Source organism: Stenella coeruleoalba (assembly GCF_951394435.1).
Source record: "Stenella coeruleoalba genome assembly, chromosome: 11".
Taxonomy (NCBI): Eukaryota; Metazoa; Chordata; class Mammalia; order Artiodactyla; family Delphinidae; genus Stenella; species Stenella coeruleoalba.
Window position 1 is genome coordinate 6475614 of NC_137157.1, and position 26682 is coordinate 6502295.

The 26682-nt window shown below is 50.7% G+C and overlaps 2 protein-coding genes across 6 annotated transcripts in view; both read left to right on the top strand.

Annotated features, from left to right (window-relative positions):
• PACSIN2 (protein kinase C and casein kinase substrate in neurons 2) overlaps positions 1 to 4292 on the top strand; it is a 137975-nt gene extending 133683 nt beyond the window's left edge. For all 3 annotated transcript variants that reach the window (XM_079937924.1, XM_079937926.1, XM_079937925.1), the window contains one exon: positions 3847 to 4292. In XM_079937924.1, coding sequence (XP_079794050.1) covers positions 3847 to 3959 — 113 coding nt within the window. In that variant the 3' untranslated portion in view covers positions 3960 to 4292. The remainder of the gene's footprint in view (positions 1 to 3846) is intronic.
• A 12403-nt stretch (positions 4293 to 16695) lies between these two features.
• Positions 16696 to 26682, top strand: part of ARFGAP3 (ARF GTPase activating protein 3) — a 55028-nt gene continuing 45041 nt past the window's right edge. For all 3 annotated transcript variants that reach the window (XM_079938560.1, XM_079938561.1, XM_079938559.1), the window contains exons 1-2: positions 16696 to 16889; positions 23619 to 23737. In XM_079938560.1, coding sequence (XP_079794686.1) covers positions 16821 to 16889; positions 23619 to 23737 — 188 coding nt within the window. In that variant the 5' untranslated portion in view covers positions 16696 to 16820. The remainder of the gene's footprint in view (positions 16890 to 23618; positions 23738 to 26682) is intronic.

Here is a 26682-nt window from a genome sequence, read left to right on the forward strand (position 1 = left end):
GCAGGGGACAAGGGTTCAAGCCCTGGTCCGGGAAGATCCCACATGTTGTGGAGCAACTAAGCCCGTGCGCCACAGCTACAGAAGCCTGCTTGCCTAGAGTCCATGCTCCGCAACAAGAGAAGCCACCGCAATGAAGAGTAGCCCCCACTCTCCGCAGCTAGAGAAAGCACGCACGCAGCAAGGAAGACCCAATGCAGCCAAAAATAAATAAATAATTAAAATAAATAAATTTAAAAAAAAAGGTAGCAGATGCTCAACACCAAAGCTTAGAAGACAGCGAGGTGCCCATGTGCCTTTGCCCAAGATGCTGCCTCAGCAGGGCTAAGGCCTGTGCACAGGAGATACTGATCACCAGGCTCTCTGGAAGCAGCTGCCCTATGGGTCCCCAAGGGAAGCCTTTCTCCAGAGGCCCACAGCTGGCAGAGGAGCCCAGACCCCAGAATAGCAGGCAGCATGTCCGTGGGGCTGCAGAGCCTCATCTTGGGGCAGTGCTTTTCACACTCTTCCTGCAGCCATGCTGTGTGCACACCTACCACCAACACACCTTTGCTGCCAGTAGCTGAAACCCCGGTTTTATAGACCAGTCTGGATCCTGATTGTATGAGCTCTGTGGGTGGAGATTTTCTGTCCTGTCCTTTTTTTTTTTTTAATGCTGGTTGTAGTTCACCAAATGGGTTGCAGCCCTCCAGTTGAAGAGCACTACCTTAGCGCCTGTCCAGAGACGCTTGATCGGCCTGTGCCAAGTGGGCCCAAAGGGAGCCAAGTTCCTTCCTTCTGCCTTGCCCCTCCTCAAAGCCAGCCCAAATTCAGCATCCATCCCTCCAGGGCAGGGGCTGTGCTGGGCCCTGACTCAACCAGCACAGGCTAAAGTGTGCCCTCCATGCTCCATCTCTGGGACGGACCCTCGCTTCTGACCCCACCCCACACCGGCTGGGGCTGTGTCCGGAAGCCCTTCTCTCTGCACTCAGCAGGCCGGCCAGCTCTCCCCAGACACTCGACCCCAGGGTTGGTCATTGGGTGCCTCTGGCTGGTTGTAGAAAGTTCTTTTCTTTTTTTTTTTTTTTTAATTTATTTAATTTATTTATTTTTGGCCGCGCTGGGTCTTCGTTGCTGTGCGCAGGCTTTCTCTAGTTTTGGTGAGCCAGGGCTACTCTTCATTGTGGTGCACAGGCTTCTCATTGCGGTGGCTTCTCTTGTTGCGGAGGACGGGCTCTAGGTGCGTGGGCTTCAGTAGTTGTGGCACTTGGGCTCAGTAGTTGTGGCTTGCGGGCTTAGTTGCTCCACAGCATGTGGGATCTTCCCAGACCAGGGCTCGAATCCATGTCCCCTGCATTGGCAGGCGGATTCTTAACCACTGCACCACCAGGGAAGCCCTGGATGTAGAAAGTTCTTACGTGTCTTTTTTTTTTTTTTTTTCTGTACGCGGGCCTCTCACTGTTGTGGCCTCTCCCGTTGTGTAGCACAGGCTCCGGACGCACAGGCTTAGCGGCCATGGCTCACGGGCCTAGACGCTCCGCGGCATGTGGTATCTTCCGGACCGGGGCACGAACCCGTGTCCCCTGCATCAGCAGGCAGACTCTCAACCACGGTGCCACCAGGGAAGCCCCTCTTACGTGTCTTTAAACACCTTTGTTGAGTTTTCTTTTCTTTTCTTTTTTTTTGGTGGGGTGGGGGGGTGTGCCTTGAAACTTGCGGGATCTTAGTTCCCTGATCAGGGATCGAACCCACACCCCCTGTAGTGGAAGGGTAGAGTCCCAACCCCTGGACCGCCAGGGAATTACCTCGAGTTTTCTGACATCTTTGGTTGGGGTTGTTTCCCCCCTGCTTTGTTTGTTGATTGATTGATTTTTAATTTCTCGTTCTTTCTAAATCTTTCTTTTTCTCATTTGGCCCCACTGTAGAGCTTGTGGGATCTTAGTTCCCTGACCAGGGATTGAACCTGGTCCCCGGCAGTGAAAGCGCCAAGTCCTAACCACTGGACTGCCAGGGAATTCCCTCTAAATTTTACCTATTGGATTAGTCAGCAGTTTTATAGATTTAAAATGTTTCCTTCTGTTCCCAGTGAATTACCAAAAGCAAACTGAAATGAATGTTTCTAGTCACTGGTTTACATTTCCACAACTTGGAAGGTTCCTATTAGTTTTGTCTGTTTTCTGTGTTATTTTTCTTTTCCCCGACGTGACATTAGTTCCCGGCCCATACTGCTTCCTCTGTCTTAAGCACGCTCTGGCCGCTCTCCACTTCTCTGGGCCTTGGGAGCCTGCAGAGTCTTTACTTGGTGCACTTTTCACCACGTGACAGCATAATAGAGCTGGTGCCCCGTCGGCTCCGGGCAGCCTCGCTCATCAGGGCCTGATGGGAGAAACACCAGTCGTCAGTGTCGCCCCTGCCAGGGGCCCACGGGGGCACCTGGGGGTGGGCGAAGATGAGGTTTACCGCTCAGCACGCCACACCTCGGCCCCCTGCATTCGCTCCTGACGTTGCCAAGCCAGACTTGCATGAGCACGGGTGCTGACAGAAGCGGGTCAGGTGCACAGCAGCGGGCAGAGCCATCTCGCTCATGGGAGTAATGGCAGCCCCCGTTTACCGAATGCTCGCTACGTGGACCCAGGGCCCTTTTGTGTTTTAACACTTAGTCCTCACAGTGCCCCCCCCACCCTTCCCCCGGTCCACAGATGAGGCAGCTAGCTCCAAGGATGGGGCCTTGGCCAGGTCTCCCAGCAGCCCAGGTATTGGCCCCCCAGGCATCTGGATCAGTATTGCTGCTACACGAAATAAGGAGTCAGGGAAATGTTGCTAAACAAGGCTTAATTGCCTGAGGGAAAAAAATGCAACTGACCCTGAAAAATGGACCAAAATGCCAACAGGAAATACAAAGCTGCAAAGTGACCAATAAGGACAGGCCTCAGCTGGCCTGTCTTCTGCCAGTCCCCACAGCCATCTCTGCAGGGTGGTCACCGGCCAGAGCTCCTTCCTGTCCCCTGGTCTGGGCTGCTCTGTCTGTCCTGAACAGGAAAATGCCACGCCTGGACCTCCCTCCACCTCAGCCCTGACCACACCTTTGGTCCTTGTCCCCTGGCCTGTCTCCTTGAGGAACCAGGGCTCCATCTGTCCCTCTCTCGTGTCTGTATCTCCTTCACCACCCAGGGCCTTGGTGTGATGTAGAGGTTCCTTCATGCTTGAACAAACAAAAGATAAATCAAACTGCACTAACACAGAGCCATGGGGAGATTCCAGAACCGTGCCGACACTCTCAGTGTTGGGAGGGGTTGATTTCCTTAAGTCAGAGGACAAATGTTGTGAGCTAGCTGCTGGGGATAGAATAATGGGTCCCCAACGCTCCCACAGCCTGCAGTCTAGACACACATTAAATGAAGGCACCAAGACCATGGCAACGAGTGCTGGAGGAGATACAAGAAGATCAGGCGGGCCAGGGCCCAGGGGAAGGAAGGATGGCAGTACAGGGCTGTGAGGGAGGTGGCACAGACCCTGTGAAAGGATTCCTCTGACCTGGCCTGGGACAGTCAGGGAGGCAAAAGTCCTGCAGCGTTTAATTCTGCAGTCTCTGTGGGAGCCCCGCTGGCAACTGAGAACAGCTTGCTTTAGGATCACTGTGTGAAAGACCTGGGTCTTTAGATCTCTCAGAGGCCCCCATGACTAAACACGAAACCTCAGATGCAACTTGATAGAGAAAGAGCCAGGCCCTCGGGCCACGTTGCCCCCAGGAGAATGCCTGCCCCTCCCACCCAAGTTAGGGACCCTCTGTGGGCCCAGGGTGGGGGCTAAAACATGAGGGTGATTCTCTGACCCTGTGGTCACCAAGACCGCTTCCTTTCTGTCTTGCAGGGGATGAGCTGACCAAGATAGAGGATGAGGATGAGCAGGGCTGGTGCAAGGGACGGTTGGACAACGGACAGGTTGGCCTGTACCCAGCGAATTACGTCGAGGCGATCCAGTGACGGGCTGGTGGGCTGGCTGGCGGAGGGGTGGAGGTGGAGGTCCCAGGGGCTCTGTTAGCCATTGGCCCCGGGCTCTGGTGCCTCCAGCCAGCTGTGTGGGCATCCACTCCTTTTCCTGCAAAAGATGATGGTTCCATTGCTCTTGGCTTCATGGTGTCTCTTGAAGGCAGACAAGCTGGTCCTTTTACCTGGGACTCGGCACCCTTTCCACAGTGCAAATGGAGAGATCTGAGCACAGGAAGATGCAGTACAACAGAAATCGCCGGGACCCTCCCCTGCCCCCGCTCCCCCACTCGCTGTGTGTTGGCTTATCATGGATCTGTATATTCTTGACCTTGTCTTTCCTCCTCTCCTCCAAGTCCATGGTAATGGTGGGTTACACTGATTCTGGTTCCACTGATTACTTTCTCTGACGAGTCCCATCACCTGCAACTTAGATGAACAAACTTACATACCATTTTCTGAGGGAGGACTTTGAGGTTTTTAATTTAAAGGCTGTGTACAGTTACTTTTTTATATACATGTTCCTCCATTCATTTATACTTAAATTATGGCATAGATGGGTGTACACCAGTCTTAAGGAAATATCTCTATTTCCATGTCGTACTGTTAATCAACCATGCCACTGCCTGGGGCAAGCTGCGAGAGCCAGTAGCTCATCTGGACAGACAATGTTTGAGACAAGAGGTTGCAGTAGAAAGATGGGAACACATGGCTGGATTCCTGTTGTGAATGCTGTCCACATTCGGGGCATCCAAATGTGACTTTCGCAAATAACCTTATGTAGAACTCTCTAAAGTCACCATATTTAAAAACTGTTTTCACTCTGTGCTTAAAACTTCACTCATGCAAATTAACAATTTTATCAGTGATTTGAAAGGTTAAAAAATAAGAAGACTAACTTTTCAAGTGAATGCATCTATAGCTAAGATGCTTTATGTTAGACTGTCATGTCTTGGTGTATATCTGTATATATTATTTGATATTCAGAGAATCTAAAGAGCTCGTCTACTGTGTTAATGAGATTTAACAGCTTTTGACAGTGGGTTTAATTTGTAAACTGCTTAAAGACCGTGGCATTTGGGCACAGGCCTGGCTGGTCAGCTGAGACCCTCCGGGCTCGGGCCCTGGGCCTCTCTGAAGTGGAGCCTGCTGTAGGGAAGTCTGTCCTCACTGGCTAGCTGTGGGTCCAACTTCTAACTAGCCTTAGTCCTTTCTGTAGCAGAACACTGTACAAACCTCCCGTGTCTTTCCAGCAGTTGAAGATTTCACTGTCATCTGTATTCCTCGTGAGCAAACAAAAGCTGGGTCTCACCCCCCTAGCACAAGGGTCTCTTCTCAGTATCCTTAGTCATCAGGGAGCAGGCGTGCTGGGGCCGGAAGCTACACTGTAATCATGGGGCAGGGGAGGGAGGGATAACCTTTATTTTGTGTAACTCAGACATTGGAGAAGTGGCTGCTGCCATCACAAGCTATGCATTTTATTCAATGTTTCCAGTGAGCTTGATGTCTTGCTTGGAAAATGGATGTGTGTCTGTCTGTCATGAACACTTACCAGCAGAAATCCTCATTCCTTTGCTACAGATGTACCAAAAATTGTCACGTCTTTTCAGTTTAGGTGTTTCTTTAAACGCATAGTATTTTAGGAAAAAAATCAATAAACAGTTGATCTCGTGAGTATGACAGTCTCTGTGCTGTGCGTGTGCCGCATGCTGTCATCAGCTGGTGGACGTGTCTTCACTGGCGTTTATGCACCAGCTCTGGAGCCAGGCAAGATCCCAGGTACAAGACCACTGCCCAGGGGGCCGTGTCCCTGTCCCACTGCCCCTGCCAAGCTAGAGGTTGGGGAGTTGAGGCACCGGAGCCCCTTGCAGTTCTTCTCTCCCCCAAACTTGCCGCTGTGTGGCCTAGGCTCCCCCTGTGTGGGCAGCAGGCCTCCCTGCCCACTCCCCAAGGCCCAAATAGCAGGACCAGCCCAGAGACCACTCATCACCCGAGCTTCCCTCAACGTATTTCCTGAGCACCCGCTGTGCACTGAGCCCTCTCTACTTATCTGCAAGGAACATGCCCATCTCCAAACACGCTGTGAGTGAGATGAGTCTCCCCGTTTCCATTTTACAGAGAAAGAAGCAGAGGCTCCAAGAGCCAGGCTCACCCCAGGAGTCCCCGCTGGCCTGTGGCACCGAGTAAGATCCCTGAAGAGCCCTCCACCCTCACCCTCGGGGTGACCGGAGTCGGAAGGAGGCCAGGGCAAGGCGGGAAAGGAGAGGTGTGAGGGCTGCTGGACTCACTGACGTCGGTCAGGCTGCCAGAGAAGCGCCCCATCTGGGCACCAGGCCCTCACAGGGGTGCAGGAGTGAGGGGGTAGCCGCCACGGCAGGTTAACTTTGCCAGCTCATTAAGGGCCAAGGATGAATCTGTCATCTGCCACCTGGTCTGATGGTGATGGGGCCCCCGCTCTCCACTTCTGAGGAGAAGCTGGAGCCCATCGCAGCTGCCTGCTGCCCAGGGCAGTCACCAGCTTCTGCCTCGCCAGCCCCAGGCTCCTCCGAGAGACAAGCTGGGCCAGAGCAGAAGGGAGGGGTCAGAGCAGGCACCCAGTCCCGTCTCCTGAGCTGGGCCTGCTGGGCTTTTGGTGAGCTCGTGTACTGTGATGCCAGTGCATGGGGGAGGCTGGAGTCACCCCACTTTGCAGAAGACACAGAAGGTCTGGAAATTCAAGTCCAGTGACTTGCCCAAGGTCCTGTGACCGAACCGTGATTCAAACCCACATCTGCAGGACTCTCGAGGGCAAGCCCGTCCTCGCTTTCTCCACTGGCGGATAAAGAACAAGGTGGGTAAGCAGGAGGAACCCTCAAAAGTCAGGCCGAAACAGCCGCTGCTCGGCGAGGCCCTTTTCTCAGTTTCCTGTATCCTCAGAGCTCCTGCGAGGAAGCCTGAAGGGCCCACACTGCCCACCTATCCTCTCCCGGCCCGGCCCTCGGGGTGAGCCTGTAAGCCTTAACTCGCTCCTAGGCCTCATCTTCTCAGGCAAGTGTGATACCTGCCTCCCGGGTGGGGGTTAGGATAAAGGGGTGAAAGGCCACAGGTGCTCGGGAGATGATAACTTTTGCCATGATTATGCGTGACACCTCACCCTCCTGGTCCCCGGTCAGGACCCTCTGGCATCCTTGGCTGCCCCTCCCATGCCCTCCATGCTGGGCCACTGAGCCCTCTTTGCCTCTCTGTCCTTCCCCACCCCCATAGCCACTGCCTGGGCCAAGCTGCCCCTTCTCCCCCTGGATCACTGCTGCATCCACACCACCCGCAGGGGTCCCCAGGGCTCTCAGCAGCCCACCCCACCCCACTTCCCTCAGTGGGGCGGGGGGTGGAGTACTTCCTCCTCTCCAAGCCCCCCAGTAATGACCAGAGGGCAAGTGACCTATGGCCTAGTGACCTGGGCAGGGATCTGATGCCACAGTATGAGCTAAAACACTGGGTCTTCTGGAGTCCCTGCACATGGAGGACAGGGCTGGCCTCGGTGTCCCAGGCTTCCCTGCAGGGCCCTTACCCACCTAAACACAGGCAGGCCAGTCCCCTTGCCCGGCCTGGCCTTCTCTGGGTGGCCTGTGGATCTGGGCTGTGCCAATGCCTCAAGTCCTAGGGGGCAGGCTTGGGGGGCCGCTTGCCATCCATGGGATAGGGGTGTGGGAAGCTGAGGGGCCCCTCCTTGTTCCTGGGGAAACTGAGGCCAAGTGAGGGTCAGGAGTGATGTGCCTGTGGCCACAGAGCAAGTGGCTGGAGTAGCTGAGCCAGGTCTGACCCCTAATAGCCCCTCCTGGCAGGCAGTTGCCTCCCTCCCTCCCTATTTTCTGTTCCTGGGTTGTATTCATTCATCAAGCAGTTCTTGAGCACCTACTGTGTGCAAGACTCGGTGGTGCCAGGACAGACATGAGGAAGGGCCCATGTTTGCCTTCAGGGGACTCCAGAGATCAGGGAGAGACGGAGTCACTGTGATAACTGGCCGCAGTGGCCGGAGATGAGGGGGCAGGATGGTCTCCTGAGTGTGCGTGGTGGATTCTGGAGGTCAGCCTACAAGTCTCAGGAAATTTGGACAAACAGGGCCTCCCAACCCGGCTCCAAGACCCTAAGGGGTGGGCACTATGGGGTCCTTGAGCTGTTTCCCCCACTTCCAGCGGGAAGTGTCCCCACCTGGGTAGAGGTCAGGCTGGGCTGTGGGCAGCCTGGGGGGACCTCCACCCCTGTGGGCCCTGAAGCCCAAGCAGGTGCCTGAGCCTCTCTGAGCTGGGTGTCCAGAAGCGGGAGAACTTGCCAGGTCGGGGCCCTGCTCTCAAGGTGTCCTGGAAACTGCCTCTCATCCCCCCCCACCCCTTCTCACAGCCCCAGCTCTCTCCAGGGTGGCAGCTGCCCTCTCTGCGCCTCTCTGCACCCCTGCCCAGACACCGGCAGGAGGTGTGTGCCCCTTTCCGGGCCTTAGTTTTCCCTTAGACGGGCCCGCAGTGACCTCCGGGCTGGACCTCTGTGGTCTCTGGAGGGAGCGAGCAGAAGGGCCGAGCCACAGCGCCTCAATGGACAGACCTGGGCCCCCCTGGTGGAGAGGCCTGGGCCCCCCTGGTGGAGAGGCCTGGGCCCGGCATAGAAGCAGCTCTGCTGCCCGGGGAAGGACAGACCCAGGTTGAGGTATGAGACTCATGCCCCACCAGGCAGGGCCACTGCCAAGCACAGGGTCAGAGGAGCCAGGCTGACCCTGGCACTCTTGGGGGACAGGCAGCTTCTCAGCCTGCTGTTTCCAACCAGCCTTGGGCTAAACATGTATCAGCTACATGCCAGGCCCTGTGCTGAGCACCTTTCCCTGCAAAGGATCATAGAAATCTCCTCACGATGTATGAGCACCATTTTATAGATGAGGAAACAAACGAGAGAGCTTGAGTGACTTACATCGGGCCACACAGCAAGTCAGGGTAGAGGTGGGGTTTGAACTCCGATGCCCAACTCCAGACAGCAGATGCTGTTGTCTAAACTGCTGGTTCTCAAACATCTAGAGGGCTTGTTACAACCCAGCTTGCTGGGCCACATTCCCGAGTTTCTGAGTCACCAGGTTGGGGGGTGAGGCCCAGGGCTTGCACATCTAACAAGTCCCCAGCTGACGCTGACCCAGGACCACCCTCTGAGCAAGTCAGAGCTGCCCCAAATACCAGCAATTCCGTGTCCTCCTGGATTTGTTCATATAACCAGCAGATGCTCCTAACCCAGCTCTGGGGACCCAGAGACTGATCAACCACAGTCTGGGCTGAGGAGGTGGGCACACTAAGGACAAAGAGAGCCCAGGGAGCAAGGGACACAGGCCAATGTGACCTCCCATCCCTGGCAAGGGGCAGGGAGGGTTAGGAGGCAGCCACGTAGTAGAGGGAGAGCTGCCTCATGAGGGTCGGATGGGCACCTTGTTGTGAAAATGGTCTCACCCCCAAACACCATCCTAACTCAAGCCAGTAATAACCAAAGTATGCAGACCCCAGATGGAGACTCCGGACTTTCCCCAGCCAGAGGCTGGGCGGGAATGCTTCCTCCAAGCCATATATTCATGCATCTCTGAAACTGTACAGAAGAAGTCTGGGTTTTCCACACCAAAACCTGACACAATATTTTTTTCTTCTCTGAAAATTAATGAGTCTTACAAAGGTGTAAAAATGAAGCCAGTGGTTAAGAGCATGGACTGTGAGGCCATATTCTCTGCACTCAAACTTGGCCCCAATTGTGGGGCCTCACTTAGCTATGTTACCTTGAGCAAAATACTTAATTTCTCCGAGGCTTGGTTTGCTCATCTATAAAATGGCAATGATAGTAAACATTTGTATTTCACTCTGAGCCAGACCCTGCTCTAAACTCTTTAACATTTATTAATATTTAACAAAGCAGCCCTATGAACTAGGTAAATATTATTATTCCTATTTCTATAGGTAAGGAACCTGAGGCACAGAGAGGGTAGGTAAGTTGCCCAAGGTACCATACCATACAGCCAAGCTAGCTAGGTTCAGACGTGGGTAGTGCAGTGCAGTCCCTGCCCACTAGGCTGTGCTGTTGGACAACGAGGTCGCCTGCCTCAGAGGGCGAGGATGTGCCTGCCCCCAGTGGCGCTCATTAACATACCTACCAGAATGGGAGTTACCGCATTTCCGAGACGAGCGCCTCAGTGCCACTACGGGCACATCTTCTTGCTTAAACAGCAAGCTCCTTGGTGCAGACACTGCACCTTAATCTTCTCTCTCGCCCCAGTGCTTTGGAGCGAAATTGAAAAGAAAAAATGAAATCAATTTTGGGCCACCCAGTAAAACTCAGATTGGACTCTTTTAGACCTCTTCAAATCCTCTGTGGAAAAGACTAGGAAATGAAGGAAGGAAGGAACAGATGAACAAATGAACTGCATAAATAACATCACTGTCTGAGGAAAGGATAAGTAACACTGGCCGTCAGCGGGCTAAAGCCCTGACGTGCAGCATGGCAACCGAAGGCCACAGAAACCCGAGTGCCTGGCCAAGAGGTCTGAGAACAAACAGCCCCGAGCCGGATGGCATTTGATCAACAAGGTGAAACTGACTGCAAGCGAACTGTGTGCAGCTCATTGGCCACTTCCTGGTCAAGATTAGCCAGGCTGCTCCTGCCCCTCTATAATAGTTTTCAAATAACAATGTTAATGACCACTCAGTAGTTGTAAAAGGAACAAAGGTTCAGATGAAAACTTGGAAACTAAGCAAAAGTATTCAGAAAAACATTAAAGTCCCAACATCCAGAGGTAATACTGCTGACATTCTGGTGCATTTTTTCTAGTCTTTTTTCTATACATACACATGTGCCCATGTTTCATTGCCCTTATCATTAATGTGTGTGTTTTTTACAAAATTGGGATCATACTCTAAACGTAGTTTGGTACCCTGCTTCATTCTCTTAATATTTGATCATGAGCATTTTCTCCTGTCCCTAAATATGCTTCCACTAAAAATGTTTAATGACATTCCATGTGTGAGAAATCTTATATTGCTGAGCACGTCTTTGTTTCCCATCTTTTTTTTATTTTTTAAGGTATAATTTACATACAGTAAAATGCACCCTGTTTAGTGTATAATTTGACAAATGCACATACGTCATGTAACCACCACCACAAACAAGATAGAGAACTGTCCCCTCACTCTCCAGATTTCTGCCTGGTCCTCTGTAATCAACCCCTCCTTGTATTTCCAGCCCCTGGAAACCACTGATCGGTCTTGTTTCCACAGTTTTGCCTTTTCCAGAATGTCATGTGAATGGAATCATACAATATGTAGCTTTTTGAAATTGTCTTATCTTTCACTTCACATAATTCGTCTGAGATCCATCCACGTGGTTTCACGGATCAGTTTGTTACTACTTATTGTGGGTAGTTTACATTGAATGCATTTACCATGGTTTGTTAGTCCAAGTGAAGGATATTTGGGTTGTTTCTAGTTTTTGATTACAAATAAATGTGTTCTAAACATACAAGTACAGGTTTTGTGTAAACATAATTTTTCATTTCACTATCCAATTATTTTTTATAATATTGTAATGTTGCAAATGTCACAGTAATGAGGATTCTAAATCTTTTATCCCATTAAAGGCGGTAATGGCATCAGCTTAAATTTCTTTTTTTTTTTAAATAAATTTATTTATTTTATTTTTGGCTGAGTTGGGTCTTCGTTGCTATGCGCGGGCTTTCTCTAGTTGTGGCGAGTGGGGGCTACTCTTCGTTGCAGTACACGGGCTTCTTGTCACAATGGCTTCTCTTGTTGTGGAGCACAGGCTCTAGGCCTGCGGGCTTCAGTAGTTGTGGCTCATGGGCTCTAGAGCACAGGCTCAATAGTTGTGGCGCACGGGCTTAGTTGCTCTGCAGCACGTGGGATCTTCCCGGACCAGGGCTCAAATTCGTGTCCCCTGCATTGGCAGGCGGATTCTTAACCACTGCGCCACCAGGGAAGTCCTAAATTTCTACTTTTAAAAGATCAATCAAGGGGCTTCCCTGGTGGCGCAGTGGTTAAGAATCCGCCTGCCAATGCAGGGGACACGGGTTCGAGCCCTGGTCCAGGAAGATCCCACGTGCCGCGGAACAACTAAGCCCGTGCGCCACAACTACTGAGCCTATGCTCTAGAGCCTATGAGCCACAACTATGAGCCCACGTGCCACAACTACTGAAGCCCACGCACCTAAAGTCCATGCTCTGCAGCAAGAGAAGCCACCGCAATGAGAAGCCTGCGCACCACAATGAAGAGTAGCCCCCACTTGCCACAACTAGAGAAAGCCTGCGTGCAGCAATGAAGACCCAACCCAGCCAAAAATAAATAAATAAAATAAATAAATTGATTAAAAAAAATCAATCAAGGTGAATTCCCTGGCAGTCCAGGAGCTGGGACTCCACGCTTCCACACAGGGGGCACGGGTTCGATCCCTGGTCAGGGAACTAAGATCCCGCAAGCCACACAACGCAGCCAAATAAACGGGGGCGGAGAGGGCATTTGTGAATTTCCAGAAGTGTGAAGCCAAGCAGGACTCCGCAGGGCCCTCCTGGGTACAAAAGCCCCTCTGTGTCCCCTGTCTCTTGTTTGTGAAAAATGGCTTTAGTCTCCCAGAACTTCCCTGAGTTCCAAAGACCAGACTCAAGCAGCTACTAATCAAGGAAGTGAGGAAATGTAGAAACAAAGGAAAAGCAGTCAAGAAACTAGTTCATCGATAGAGCAGAGTCTTGGTTCATCCTCATAACAACTGTCAGAACAATCTGATGCATCTTTGAGTTGTTCTGCAGAAACTAAGACCCCATGCAGGTGGAGGTTGTTGACTACATGCTGACCCCAAGCACATTGACCCCAGACTGGTTGGAACCAGAAGGTTCCTGAAATATCACCCTGTTAACTCACCACCAACCAATCAGAAGAAAGCCCACGAGCTGAAACCCTCACCCCAATGTTGCCTTTAAAACCCATTCCCTGAAAACCATCGAGGAGTTTGGGTCTTGGAGCATGAGCTGCCCATTCTCCTTGCTTGGTGCCTGCAATAAACAATGTGCTTTCCTTCACCACAACCCAGTGTCAGTAAACTGGCTTTGTTGTGCAGCGGGCAAGCAGACCCAAGTTCAGTTTGGTGACAAGTGCACTGCCTGAGCATGTACGGATTGGTGGAAGTCAGATAAGACTGGGAATTCCGTGGTGGCCCAGTGGGTAAGACTCCGCGCTCCCAATGCAGATCCCTGGTCGGGGAACTAGATCCCGCATGTATGCCACAACTAAGAAGCCCGCATGCTGCAACTAAAAGATCCTGCAGGCCGCAACTAAAGATCCCATGTGCTGCAACTAAGACCTGGCACAGCCAAAATAAATTGATTAATTAATTTTTTAAAAAAAGCAGATAAGGTTGCTCATGAGTCCATGAGCTCATTTTCAAAAGTATCTGACCTGTACAGAAATGGCATGTCTGAGATAGTGTTCACTTTGTAAGTTGCCTGCCATTCCAGTTCTACAAGGATCAAGCCAATAGCCACTGCAGTCACCCACTGACAGTGTACCTGAGGGGAATTCAGGATGGTGAAAAACAGGAATCATTCTGTCCTTTGGATACTGGCCCTGAGATAGTTAAGATACACAACTAAGGAAAAATTTCAGTAACCCCAGATTCTTGTTATCTTCCCATACAGAGAAAAGCACTAAAATCATTAACTTGAGATGTCTGTTTTTGTGATTCCCAGTAATCTTTTGACGTTCAACTACATGTTTTTTTCCAGCCCCCCTCCCCAATTCATATATATCCTGGCTCCTCCCTCACCTCTTTGGAACAGTACATCAAGGCTATCTGAAAGGCTGTCTCCTGGGTTAGAGTCCTCAGGAAGACACTGAATAAATTCAACTCAGCTCTTACATTGTGTGTGTGTGTTGTTGTTTTTTTAAGTCAGCAATTTGTTTTCTTTTCAGCACTAACTAAAGTCCACCAGGGCAAGGATGAGATCTGTGCTTATTCTAACTTTGTGATTCATCATATGACTATGTAAACATGTCTGGTTTTTCCTAGAGTGGCACTTGGCTTTCAGCAAGCTCCTGTCCGACTGGATGGACTAAATAAACTAAATGTTGTCTCACTTGGCCAGAGCCACACCAGGATATCCCCATAAGACACAGATGGCAAGGACAGTACCCAGAGGGCGACGTGGGCCTGCCTGTTGGCTGGGCCCTTCTTTCGAAGCTCTTCTGTGTTCTATTATGCTCAGAGCTGAAGCAATGAATTTCTGCCTACCCTCCTTTGAGAGCAAGAGGATTTCCTATCCTCTTCAGGATGTGGTATTACTAGATTTTGCTTCTACTCCTGGCAGCAATGGAGCTTTGCTTGCAGCCTGAGGGAGAGTGAATTTCCTGCTTCTGCTTTCTAAGAGACAAGGGAAGCGGGTGGGGTTTTGTGCCCACCCCCCAAAAGTTGGGTGCCTGCCCTACCAAGGGGTTTCTCTCTGATGTCAGAGATCTCTGTCTCCATCTTTCTCATGAAGAAAGATTTCTGATGGAGGTTTATGGAAAAGAGCTTGTGAATGAATGTAAACTCTTCTTGTTTCTGAGGCTTCTAGCTATTCCAAATTGACATGCTAGCCCATGCTTGGCCTCTAAGAATTCATTAAAATTTTAACTGATTTCCTCTTGCCCACTTGTATGGCAGCCACCTCTTTCCCCTGTGCTTTGCCAAAGGTGAAAGAGCTCTTTGTTCCAAGTGTGTTTGGAGAGGCTAGGCTCTCTTTGGAATTCAGTTTACTTGGTTGCTTTGCTCTCAGCTCTCTGATGGGCTCAAGAGAAGTTATGATTTTAAAGGTTATCCAGCCTTTTCTCATTATTATGTTAGGAGTGACGTTCTTTGCAGCTTTCTACATTCTAAGCCCATTCCACGCATACTTACTGAATGCATACTATGTGCCAGGCTTTGTTCTAGGTGCTGGGGATAGAGAGATATAGATATAGATATATAGATATAGATATAGATATAGATATAGATATATATATATATATAGAGAGAGAGAGAGAGAGAGATGCAATACATCTGATCTCAAAAAGTTTATATTCAGCTGAGGGGAGTATTACACATTATGGCCTTAGGTGATAATAAGTTCTATGAAGAACGCTTAAGCAGATGATAGAAAAGAGAAAGATGGGTGTACAAATGGTATTTTTTTTTGGGTGTGTGTGTCCCCTTATGCCCCAACTAGTGTAGATACTGTCTACACTTCATTGCACTTTTTTTCTTCTTCTCAGGGATCTCTATACTGGAGACTGGAGTAGACAATATCCTGAATCTGATATATAACTTGGTAAGAAGATTTCAACTCCAAATAGTAAATGGGACCATCATTCCCATTCCCATCAGAAAGCACAGGACTCATAAACATGCCAGGTATTCTGTGTAGGGTCAAACCCGTACCTAGGGACACAAAGTACAGGGGTATGTGTATATATATATATATTTATTTATTTATTTATTTATATAATTTTTTTTTTTTCCCAGTACGCGGGCCTCTCACTGCTGTGGCCTCTCCCGCTGCGGAGCACAGGCTCCGGACGCGCAGGCTCAGCGGCCATGGCTCACGGGCCCAGCCGCTCCGCGGCATGTGGGATCTCCCCGGACCGGGCCATGAACCTGTGTCCCCTGCATCAGCAGGTAGGCTCTCAACCACTGCGCCACCAGGGAAGCCCGGTATGTATATACTTTGACTCAGTACAAGGCAGAACTTTCAGTCACAGCTGAAACTTACTGTAAAAGTAACTTACTGTTCTGGAAGGTAATACATTTCCCTTCCTTGGAATAGTTCCAACCCTGCAAGCTTCCAACTTCCCTGAGGGCATCTAACCAGACAGGTTGAAAGACCACTGCCAAAGCCTTTCCCAGGGCTTCACTGGGAAGCTGCTCTCCTGTACTGCTCAGCACTGATTCCGCATCTCTCACCCCACTGCACAGAGGAGCAAACCCAGCTTTAGAGACGTGATCTGACCAAGGTCACAGAGCTGGGAAGGAGCTGGCTGGAGTGAGCTTGGAGCCAAGGTGTTGCATTTGACTCCAAAACCTGTTATCCTTCTCCTGACCCGCGGAACCTCACTAGGTGGCTCCACACCCACTAAGGCAAAACAGGCACCGTTCTCCAAGCGTTTAAACCCTCCAGCTAGAAGGGTAGGAAAGGGCCAGCTTCTTTTCTTGTCTATATTCATCTGATTTGACTGAGCGCCTTTTGCCTCAGAAGAACTGCTGACTCTCTCACTGACATAACCCAAACTGATCCTTTTCGCCATAGGACGCCTCCCACCAGGGCTCAGGCGACTAGCGAAAATCCGGCTCCTGTACTGAGTCCTCGGGTGTGGGGAGCCGGCGGGGAGGCCCTTGCCCCGCAAGTTTCCTCCTTTGCCACTTGGAGTGACAGGTTCTGCCGCTCTCACGGGGAGGAGGTGAGAGGACCTTGTCTGAGGAAGCAGTCCGTCAGCCGAAGCGGCGGTGGCTCGACCAGCCGTGCGCGCAGGTACAAACCCAACCCGGACCGAGCTTCGCCACTTACTGCCGGGAGTGGAGGCCCGGCGGAGACCTGGAGGAAGCGCGCGAGCCTCCTGCGTAGGAACCGGGGCGGGGCCTGAGTGGGAGGAGCCAGTGGCACTGTTAAGCGAGGGCCACTGGGGAGAGTGGCGCGTGCGCTCCGGCAGTGGGCGGGGACATCGAGAGGCCCGGTCTGATCGTCACGGGCAGCCCCGCCCTTCGGCTATCGTCTACCTCCCGGAGGCGGCAACCGCTCCTACTCTGCCCTTCCCGGTTGGCGGGGCCAGCTGCGCCTCGTTTCTTTGGTGACCATGGGGGACCCCAGCAAGCAGGACATCCTGACCATCTTCAAGCGCCTCCGGTCGGTGCCCACCAACAAGGTAACGGCCGCCGGGCGTGTTCAGGCTTGCTTGGCATCCCTGCCGGACCCTGCGGGAGGCCCCTGCGGCGCCAGTGGCCGCGGCCGCGGGAGGAGGAGTCGGCCCGGCCTGTGACACGTCGCACTGTGCGGCCGCAGCGGCTGGGCCTCGCCTGGGTCCGGACTGTGCGCCGCCCCGCAGCTTCAGCAAGGGAGGGGCGGGGTAGGGGGCGCACCCCAGGGTCCGAGGCAGGGCGGGCACCTGGGAGTCCTGGGGGCGGGAGGCGAGAGCATCTGGGGGTCCCGGGGGCGGACCCTTGTGGGCTCCTAACACCGGACCGGGGAACTTACGGGGGTCGGAGGCGGCTTTTGGTGGGGGCGGAGTGGACACGAGTTCCTGAGAGAGCGGGGGGCGAGCTCGGGGGCCCGAGGGAGGGCTAGGGGGCGTACCCGCGGCTCCTGCGACTGGGGGCGGAGACCACAGGCCACCTATGACCCAGCCGGGAAGCATGCGCCGGGCCAGAAACTCCAGCTGGTAGCGCTGGGCGCTCGGGGAAACTCGGCTCGCCACCTCCCTGCCTCCGAGCTCACCTCTGAAGCTCCTCAGGGAAGCTGTGTCCTCTGGTGGCAGCCTCAGTTTCCCTGTCTGATAAAGCTGCTAAGTGATCACTGCTAAGTGGCTTCGCGCTCTTGTCTCTTGCTAAGAAAGCCCACCACAGACCCCTTTCCCTTCCTTCCCTTTTGCCTCTCTCTTTGGAGATGGGGGTTTTCCTTTTTTTTTTATCTCCAGAGACTGTCCCTTCCCCCCACCCATGACTCTTAACAACTTTTCGCTACTGGCTGGAGATGTGGTGACACATCGGGCTAAAGTGACACCCTCTGCTGAGGATCACAGGTCAGAGTGGAACCTGGACAGTGCAAAGGGCCGTCGTGTCAGCATGGACTCTGTGTGCCATGACATGATGGCATAGAAAGAAAGTCCCAGAGTTTTACAAAACTTAGATGTCTTTGTTTTAGGTCTAGGTGGAGGGGAGCCCATGTTTTTACAGCCTAAGAGAAGTGAGCAAGGAAACAGTTTATAGGAGTTGATATCTGATGAACGTAGGAAAGTCAGGAGGGGAAAGAGTTTCCAGGAATTCTCCAGTGCCGATTTCTTTGCTATTTTCTTGCCTTTCGAATTTAGGTTAATCTGTTTATAAAGAGGGGTTGATGTAAACTAGACCAGATTAGTATCTGCAGTTAGCAGTGTAGAAACTATACATTTTTTGGTCTGCTTTATCTCAGAAACCCAACATATATTCTCTTTGACTGAATTCATCAAAAGATGTCCCTTTTAAATTAGAAGTCAGTGTCTTTATACCAAGAACACTTTTGAGGGACATGTGTGGGCTTGCTTGTAAATTGTTATCCAGACCCTGGGACTTCCTGTCACCTTGGGCAGGTTACTTGACTACTTTGTACCTTATTTTCCTCATCTGAAAATGAGACATGAGCTAGATCTAATTCAGAGAGTTATTGTGAGGATTAAATGAGAAAATCCAAGAAAAGCACTTAGAGCAGTACCTGTATATACTGGCCCTCAATACATGTCAGCAATTTTTTGTTGTTATTATTATTTTAATTATGAACAACACACTTGTAGAAAATTTTATATTCTGTAGTAGGATTCATAAAAGCATCGAGCAAAAATATTTTCTGGTAGTGTTCCACAGTCTTGTGCTACATTTCTTTTTTTTTTTCTTTTTTTGCTGTACGCGGGCCTCTCACTGTTGTGGCCTCTCCCGTTGCGGAGCACAGGCTCCGGACGTGCAGGCTCAGCGGCCATGGCTCACGGGCCCAGCCGCTCTGCGGCATGTGGGATCTTCCCGGACCGGGGCACAAACCCGTGTCTCCTGCATCAGCAGGCGGACTCTCAACCACTGCGCCACCAGGGAAGCCCTGTGCTACATTTCTTGATTAAGACTTTTTATTTGATTGTTAATAAGAAACCATTATCTAAGCAAAGATGAAAACTAGTTTTAATGATGTGGAAGAGTTAATAAGCATTTTTAAAGTGAGATGGTTAAAAAGAGCTCTAAGACACACAAGACAGGAAAGTACTTAAAGAAAAACACCTCAGTTTGCTTTTAGAATGTGGTGTCCAGTTCTCCCTCTCATGTATGATGGCTCTTTACTCTGGATCAAAGGTTTTAACTCAAAGGGCCAGTTTTCTAGTTTGTGAAATCCTCCCTTGTCTCAGCTCTTCCCTTAGTGTTATATTGATTGTTTGAGTTATTCAGCAAATATTCATTCAGCAAATACCAGTTAAGCACCTGCAGCATGCCGGGCACTGCAGAGCACTGAGGATGTACTGATGGAAAAAGAGACAGGCTCCTGCCTTCAGGAAGCATACGGTCTGTCTAGTGCCTGGAGGACAGATAAAGGGCTGCCTGGCGGGGTAAGAGGCAGTGTAGTGAAGGGGTGACGAGTACACTCCGGGGCAGACTGCCCGGGGTCCAGTCTCTGTGATGCCATGTCTTAGCTATGACACTTAACTTCATGTGTCCTTAGTTTTCTCTAACACGGGGATGAAAACTGGCGCTATATACTCTGCAGGGAACTTGAAATGTGCAAAGTGAACATGCAGGGCCCTTGTTTCAAAAGTACTAAGAATTTCAAGATGAGACAGCAGAGCATTAACCACCTATGGGCGCTTCTGTGTGCGGTGTCCTGTGTGACTGCGTCGATCACACACAGGCCCGGAAGCTGGCCCAGGTGGGCATAAGAACAGTACCTTCTTATAGGGTTGTTATCAAGATTCTGTTGGCCAACAGCAGTGCCTGACATGGAGCAAACACTCAATATTAGCTGTGATTTCTATAGTAATTATTCTGACCATGTAGCAAAACAAATTGTTCGTCCCAAACTACTTTTTATCACCATAAGAACTGATACTCTGCTTAGAAAACCATATCTCCACTTGCCCATCAAAACAAAATGGAGTCCCTGCTCCAGCAGAGAGCCAGACTTGGATTTCGAACTGCCCTCTGACCTCAGATCCCACGGGGCCCAGTCTCAGCTCGTGAGCTCTTCTACCACCTGTATTTGCATTTGGTGCCTGCTTTGTGCCAGGCTCAGTGCTCAGCGCTCAGCTCAGGTGAACAAGGCCCCAGCCCTCACAGAGCTGCATTCTGCAATTCCTCATCTGTTTTTTTTTTTTCAGGAGAAAGAAGGATTATTTATTTATTTTTGGCTGCCTTGGGTCTTCCTTTGCCGCGTGCAGGTTTTCTCTAGTTGTGGCGAGTGGTGCATGGGCTTCCCATTGCGGTGGCTTCTCTTGTTGCAGAGCACGGGCTCTAGGCACGCGGGCTTCAGTAGTTGTGGCACGTGGGCTCAGTAGTTGCGGCTCGCGGGCTCTAGCATGCAGGCTCAGTAGCTGTGGCGCACGGGCTTAGTTGCTCCGCGGCAATGTGGGATCTTCCCGGACCAGGGCTCGAACCCGTGTCTCCTGCATTGTGGAATGGATTCTTAACCACTGCACCACCAGGGGAGTCCAGAAATGGATTTATTTAGAGAGATACATATTCTGTAGGCTGAACATGGTCTGTCTCAAAAGGCGAGAACGGCCTTGGGAGAAACACACTCCAGACAAGAGTGCGGGCCGTCTCGGAAGGCGAGAGGCCTGCAATTCCTCATCTTAGTTGGTGGGTCAGGAGGATTCTGAGGCCACTTGTTAGAAGCCCCGCTGCTGTCTTTTCGTAACCAGCCTTGCGACCACCTTGGGAGTGATTCTCAGACTTGCCTGCTCTGGGCTGTGTGCGCCCAACCTCTGGGTCGTGTCCCTGCACAGGGCCATTTCCTGCACAGGCTTTTGCCCCTTCTGCCCTTTTAGACTCTATTCTTGACATCCCACATGCCACTTGGGCCCTGTCTAGAAAACTTTTTGCATCCTGTCCTTGCTTACTAAGGTTCAACATTATAACTAGTTGTCTTGCCCGCTGGGACTGCTAGACTGGGCTCCACGCGGGCTGACTCTTCCCAGGCCACTTTTGTACGTGCACTCTGTGTGTGTCGGGGGCGTACTGATAGTGACAGCTGCTAGCTAAGTGAGTGAGGGATCACAGTGTCCTCTTGCAGAGGGGCGGCACCTTTGGCAGAGTCAGGCCCACTGTTTGGCATCCCAGGGGTGGGCATTCCTTACTCTCATGGCTGTTACCACAGGGCATCTTCATTTCCGTGCCCTTTACTCCCACTTCAGTGGCCTGTCCGGGGCGGGGGTAGGGGGAGATGGGGAGACTCAGCAAGCATTCGTGGAGTCAGTGCCGCCATCCACTTCTTAATACCTCAGCCTCTGCCACAGTGCCTGGCACGTAGCAGGCAGTCAGTAAACACTGGAGTGAATGCCTGGTGCCTCTCGTGTCAACTGTCAGCCCTCTAATCCTGCCTGCTTATTGTGAACCTGTCACCATGAGGGGCTTTGGAAAATCCACGCGTGTTTTCACGCTTGTATTGCCCTCAAAAGGCCAGAAGCGAGCTTGCTTTCCTTTTTTTTTTTGGCCACACTGCATGGTATGTGGGATCTTAGTTCCCTGACCAGGGTTTGAACCGCTCCCCCCTGCATTGGAAGCGTGGTGTCTTAACCACTGGACTGCCAGGGAAGTCCCCAGATCTTTCTTGGTTTTAGTTGAGACAACCTTCACATAGGTGGCTCTGCCTATAAAGCATACCTAAAAGATGGGGGCTTTTAAAAAACCTCCTATTCGTGGAATTTTTTTTTTTGCAATATGCGGGCCTCTCACTGTTGTGGCCTCTCCCACTGCGGAGCACAGGCTCCGGACACGCAGGCTCAGCGGCCATGGCTCACGGGCCCAGCCGCTCCGCGGCGTGTGGGATCCTCCCGGACTGGGGCACGAACCCGCATCCCCTGCGTTGGCAGGCGGACTCTCAACCACTGCGCCACCAGGGAAACATATTCTTGGAATTTTTACCACTCTGTTGTGCTGATGTTAATTAATTACAAATATTAATTCCGTGACAAGCACTGTGTATTTTAAAGTACTTTTGTGTCCTGTTATCAGATGAAGAATGTTTGACTTCAGTGTTGAGGGGGCTGGTGCTAATTTTTGAGCTGGTAATAAGTTTTATACGTTGTTCATTTGACTAACATGTATTTCCTGAATGCTTTGTATGGGTAGATCACTATTTTTCAGGCTCTGTGGGAGATGAAAAAACACACAGAAAACATTTATTGAGCGTTAGCCACGTCCGAGCTCTGTGCAGATGCAGGCGGAAGGCAAGGTGAGGGAAGGGCCCCCAACGCTGCAGGAGCTCCGAGCTGTGCAGGAGGGGGCCCACTCCTTGGACGTGAGCTGTGTGTCTGAGTAATAACAGTGACCTGGACAGAGTGGAAGGGGCAGAGGTCATGAAGGACACGGCATTTCACGCAGGAACAGCTCTCTCTATTAGCATCTATTGTGGAGCTCAGCATCTTAAAACAACAAACACAAGTTGTCTCACACAGGTTCTGAGGGCCAGGAATCTGGGGGTGGCTCAGTTAGCTAAAATATAGTTTTATTTTTTCTGGAAAACAATTCAAAACAAGTCTATTATTTGTGGAATTTTTAACTGTCCTGTTGTCCTGGCTCTAATTACTCATAAGTATTCATTTCCACAACAAGCACTGTGTATTCTAAAGTACGTTTGTGCTCCTGTTATCAGGTGAGGAATGTTGACTTTAGTCAGTGCTGAGGAAGGAAGGCTCAGGGCTTCTCAGGAGGCTGGGGCCCCCACTCCAAGCTCACTCACGTGGTGGTCAGCCGGCCTCCGCTCCTCACTGGCTGTTGGACTAAAGGCCTCAGTTCCTCTCCACGTGGCTCTCCCCACTGGGCGACCCAGTGTCCTCAAGACATGGCACCTGGCGTCCCCCAGAGCCAGTGATCTGGGGGGAGAGCAAGAGAGAGAAAGGAAGCCCCAGGGTCTTTTATGACCTCACCCCGGAAGGGACGCGCCAGCACTTCTGCCATATCATTGGTCACACGGGCCTCCTGGGCAAATCGAGGGTGGGGATTACATGAGGGGGTCAGTACCTGGAGGGCAGGATCCAGGGGAGCATCCAGGGGGCTCTCCTCCTCTGGCTGGGGAGAGGAGAAATGTGCACAGACGCCTGACATTTGGTAGAGCCACTGCCCAGGGGACAGTAAGGCCTTGGGCCTTTCCTGCAGGGGACATCGCTGTCTAGCGTTCATGCATGTGAGTGGCAGGAACCCTGTCGATGCTTCATGCATGAGTCATGTTTGAGGCAATAAACACATCTAAGCTCTCTTCACTACGCATACTACGTACTGTTATAATAGATATACAAAAATATATAACATATAATTAATGCATTATATTAATAGTCTATTGATATATAATTATATAATACAGTAACATTATAATAATAAAAGAAATAGAAATTTGAGGTTTAAAAAAAAATCTAGGTGAGATATTTTTCTAATAACCAGTTTGTTTATCTATTATTCTTTTTTTTTTTTTTTTTTTGCTGTACTGTGCAGCTTGTGGGATCTTAGTTCCCCCACCAGGGATTGAACCTGGGCTCTGGCAGTGAAAATGCTGAGTCCTAACCACTGGACTGCCAGGGAATTCCCTCTAATAATCAGTTTGAATTGTAAAGATTAAGCAGCTTTGAAGCCACATCCTGTACTGTCCTATAGGGTGGCTCATTTGGCTGATAAGAATCGACGAATAACTGAATTTTGAAATTTTCTTTCAGGTGTGTTTTGACTGCGGTGCCAAGAATCCCAGCTGGGCCAGCATCACTTATGGGGTGTTCCTGTGCATCGACTGCTCGGGGTCACACCGGTCGCTTGGTGTCCACCTGAGTTTTATTCGGTAAGGGGAACTTTCCTCACTGGGGGTGGGAGTGATTACCTCGTTACGTGGGTCTCTCTCCCCTTTTCCTTTATGTTTGCTTTGACGTCAAGTAAAATGAGAGGTTGATTATGAGTCATGGAGATTTAAATCTTGTGTAATTGAGTAAACTCGGAAAATGAATTATTTTCTACTTGGTGGCTGTGCTGTAGAGCTTGGTGTGAGAGGAAGCAGTGTTGAAGCCACAGTCAGAACAGAAGCCTTGAGGCAGCATCTCCTTTTCCTTTCTTGTCTCTGATAATTAGCAGCACACAGGAGTCTTGCTCTGACGCCTCCTGGGGGAAGGGGTCTCTGTTGCTCCTCCAGGTGGACAGTCACTGCAGGTGGCGGGAGACCCTCGTCAGATCAGGGCTGCGCCCCCAGCAAAATCCGGCAGCTCAGCCTCCAACGACACTTAGAGCAGAGCCCGAGGGAATGATTTTTGCATGAATTTCAGTGGCAGTTTCAAATGTTTGCAATGTGAAAGACGTGGGCTGCCTGGACCCCTCTGGCTAGTCCCTATCTCTGCTCTGACCTCTTGGTAGTAGCCTTTCTGGGGCCTTTGTGGCCATCAGAGAAAGATGCCCCCTCTGGACACAGTCCCACAGTCCAGTAGGAGGCTGGAAGTACAGGGGCACCTCTGAGCAGTCGTGGCTCAGATCTCTGTACGGCTGGCCTCCCCAGGTCAGCTCACCTGTTTCCCTGCCAGTTCTTTTTCCAGGGAAGGAGCCAGCTAGGCAGGCAGGCTGTTTGAAATCATGGCAAGCAGTTTTATTTTATATTATGACTTAAGGAATACTGATACTACAGTGTGATTACCATAAAGAGCATTTGTTCCTGTAGGGTAAAATCTATGATAATTTGTAACGAGATATTTTGTATCCTGGCGCAAAAACTATACAGTAATAATAACAACATAACTTTCTTTTTTTTTAAACATATATTTGGCTGCATTGGGTCTTCGTTGCGGCGCGCGGGCTTCTCGTTGCAGTGGCTTGTCTTGTTGTGGAGCACGGGCTCTAGGTGCACAGGCTCAGTAGTTGTGGCGCACAGGTTTAGTTGCTCCGCGGCATGTGGGATCTTCCTGGACCAGGGCTCGAACCCGTGTCCCCTGCATTGGCAGGCAGATTCATAACCACTGTGCCACCAGGGAAGTCCCCATAACTTTCTTTTTAATGGATTAACTGAAGAAAACTTTATGTACTTGAGTTCTTTTTTTCAGAAATCAGTTTATCAAAGCAAAATGGGCTAAATGTTATTATAGCCATAGAACTCCATAGGTCATGATTTAGAAAAGGGAATTCTCTTGGGTGTTCTTACTACTTCCAGAATATCTGTCAGTTTCCTGTCTTCTTTTCTTTTTTCTTAGATGCTGGACCCAGGATATTTTTAATACACTCTCCTGACCTTGTCTCTTTTTGAAATGTGGAGGGATTTGGTTGCCAGGGCAAGTTTATTCTTCATGTACTTTTTCCCCCAGGTCAGTTGTCCCCAGTTAGCACGTGGTGACCCACTCTGTCCAGAGGTCGCGATGCCTAGACTGAGGCGATGCGTAGTGTGTTGTCTTCCTTTCTCTCTCACTGTGCTCTTTCCCTCTTCCTCTCTGCGAGGTCCCACCCATCAGAACCTGGCCCTCCCTTTTCCTCACCACTACAGCACAACACCAGCTTAAACCGTTCCAGGAAATCAGGTGGTTTTCTGACGTGTTCCCCAGCTGAGGGAAGGGCTGCCTGAGAGCCTGATGAGGCTGGACAGCAGGGCCTGTTTGGGATGTTGCAGGTTTAATCACTACCCTTTTAAAAAGTTAGATAAATATAACTGTATGAATCATGATGCTTATAAATGATTCAAGAACAACTGTTTAAAAAAAAAATCACTGTACATATAACCCAAGGGCAACAGTCTAGGATTTGGGCAGGAGAAAGTCAAGGATGATGAGGGTGCTAAGGATTTTCTTTTCATGAGGCGGAGGGCTGCTCTTTAAACATTTTTTATTGATTAAAAAATTTACAGGGCTTCCCTGGTGGCGCAGTGGTTGAGAGTCCGCCTGCCGATGCAGGGGACACGGGTTCGTGCCCCGGTCCGGGAGGATCCCACGTGCCGCGGAGCGGCTGGGCCTGTGAGCCATGGCCGCTGAGCCTGCGCGTCCAGAGCCTGTGCTCCGCAACGGGAGAGGCCACAGCAGTGAGAGGCCCGCGTACCGCAAAAAAAAAAATTTACAAACATTAGTTCACTGGGGAAAAAAATCCAAACAGTCCCAGAGTATATAAAGTAGGAAGTGAAAGTCCCTGCTCTAGAACCCCCTGCCCCTCTCCTTCCTCTCCCCGTGCTAGCTGGCTGCACACACACGTGCACACACACACACACAAACACACACAGAGTCCCATTTCCCAGGCATGAACATATTAACAGTTTGGCATGGGTGGAATGTTTATTTAAAAGGAGGTTTTGTGATTTTTTAGTTTTTTTTTAATTAATTAATTTATTTTTGGCTGCGTTGGGTCTTCGTTGCTGCACGCGGTCTTTCTCTAGTTGCAGTGAACGGGGGCCGCTCTTCATTGCGGTGCGTGGGCTTCTCATTGCGGTGGCTTCTCTTGTTGCAGAACATGGGCTCTACGCGCGTGGGCTTCAGTAGTTGTGGCACACGGGCTCAGTAGTTGTGGCACAGGGGCTTAGTTGCTCCGCGGCATGTGGGATCTTCCCGGACCAGGGCTTGAACCCGTGTCCTCTGCATTGGCAGGTGGACTCTCAACCACTGCTCCACCAGGGAAGTCCGGAGGTTTTGTTTTGTTTTGTTTTTAAGTAGAATTTCAAGTCAACGAGTTTACAAAGGGAAAAAAATTTTTAGACTACGGCTTTTGCCAAGCAAAAAGGAAAAGACAGGTTAGGCATCTGCGGAAATGGCAAACTGCGCTGGGAACTGACTG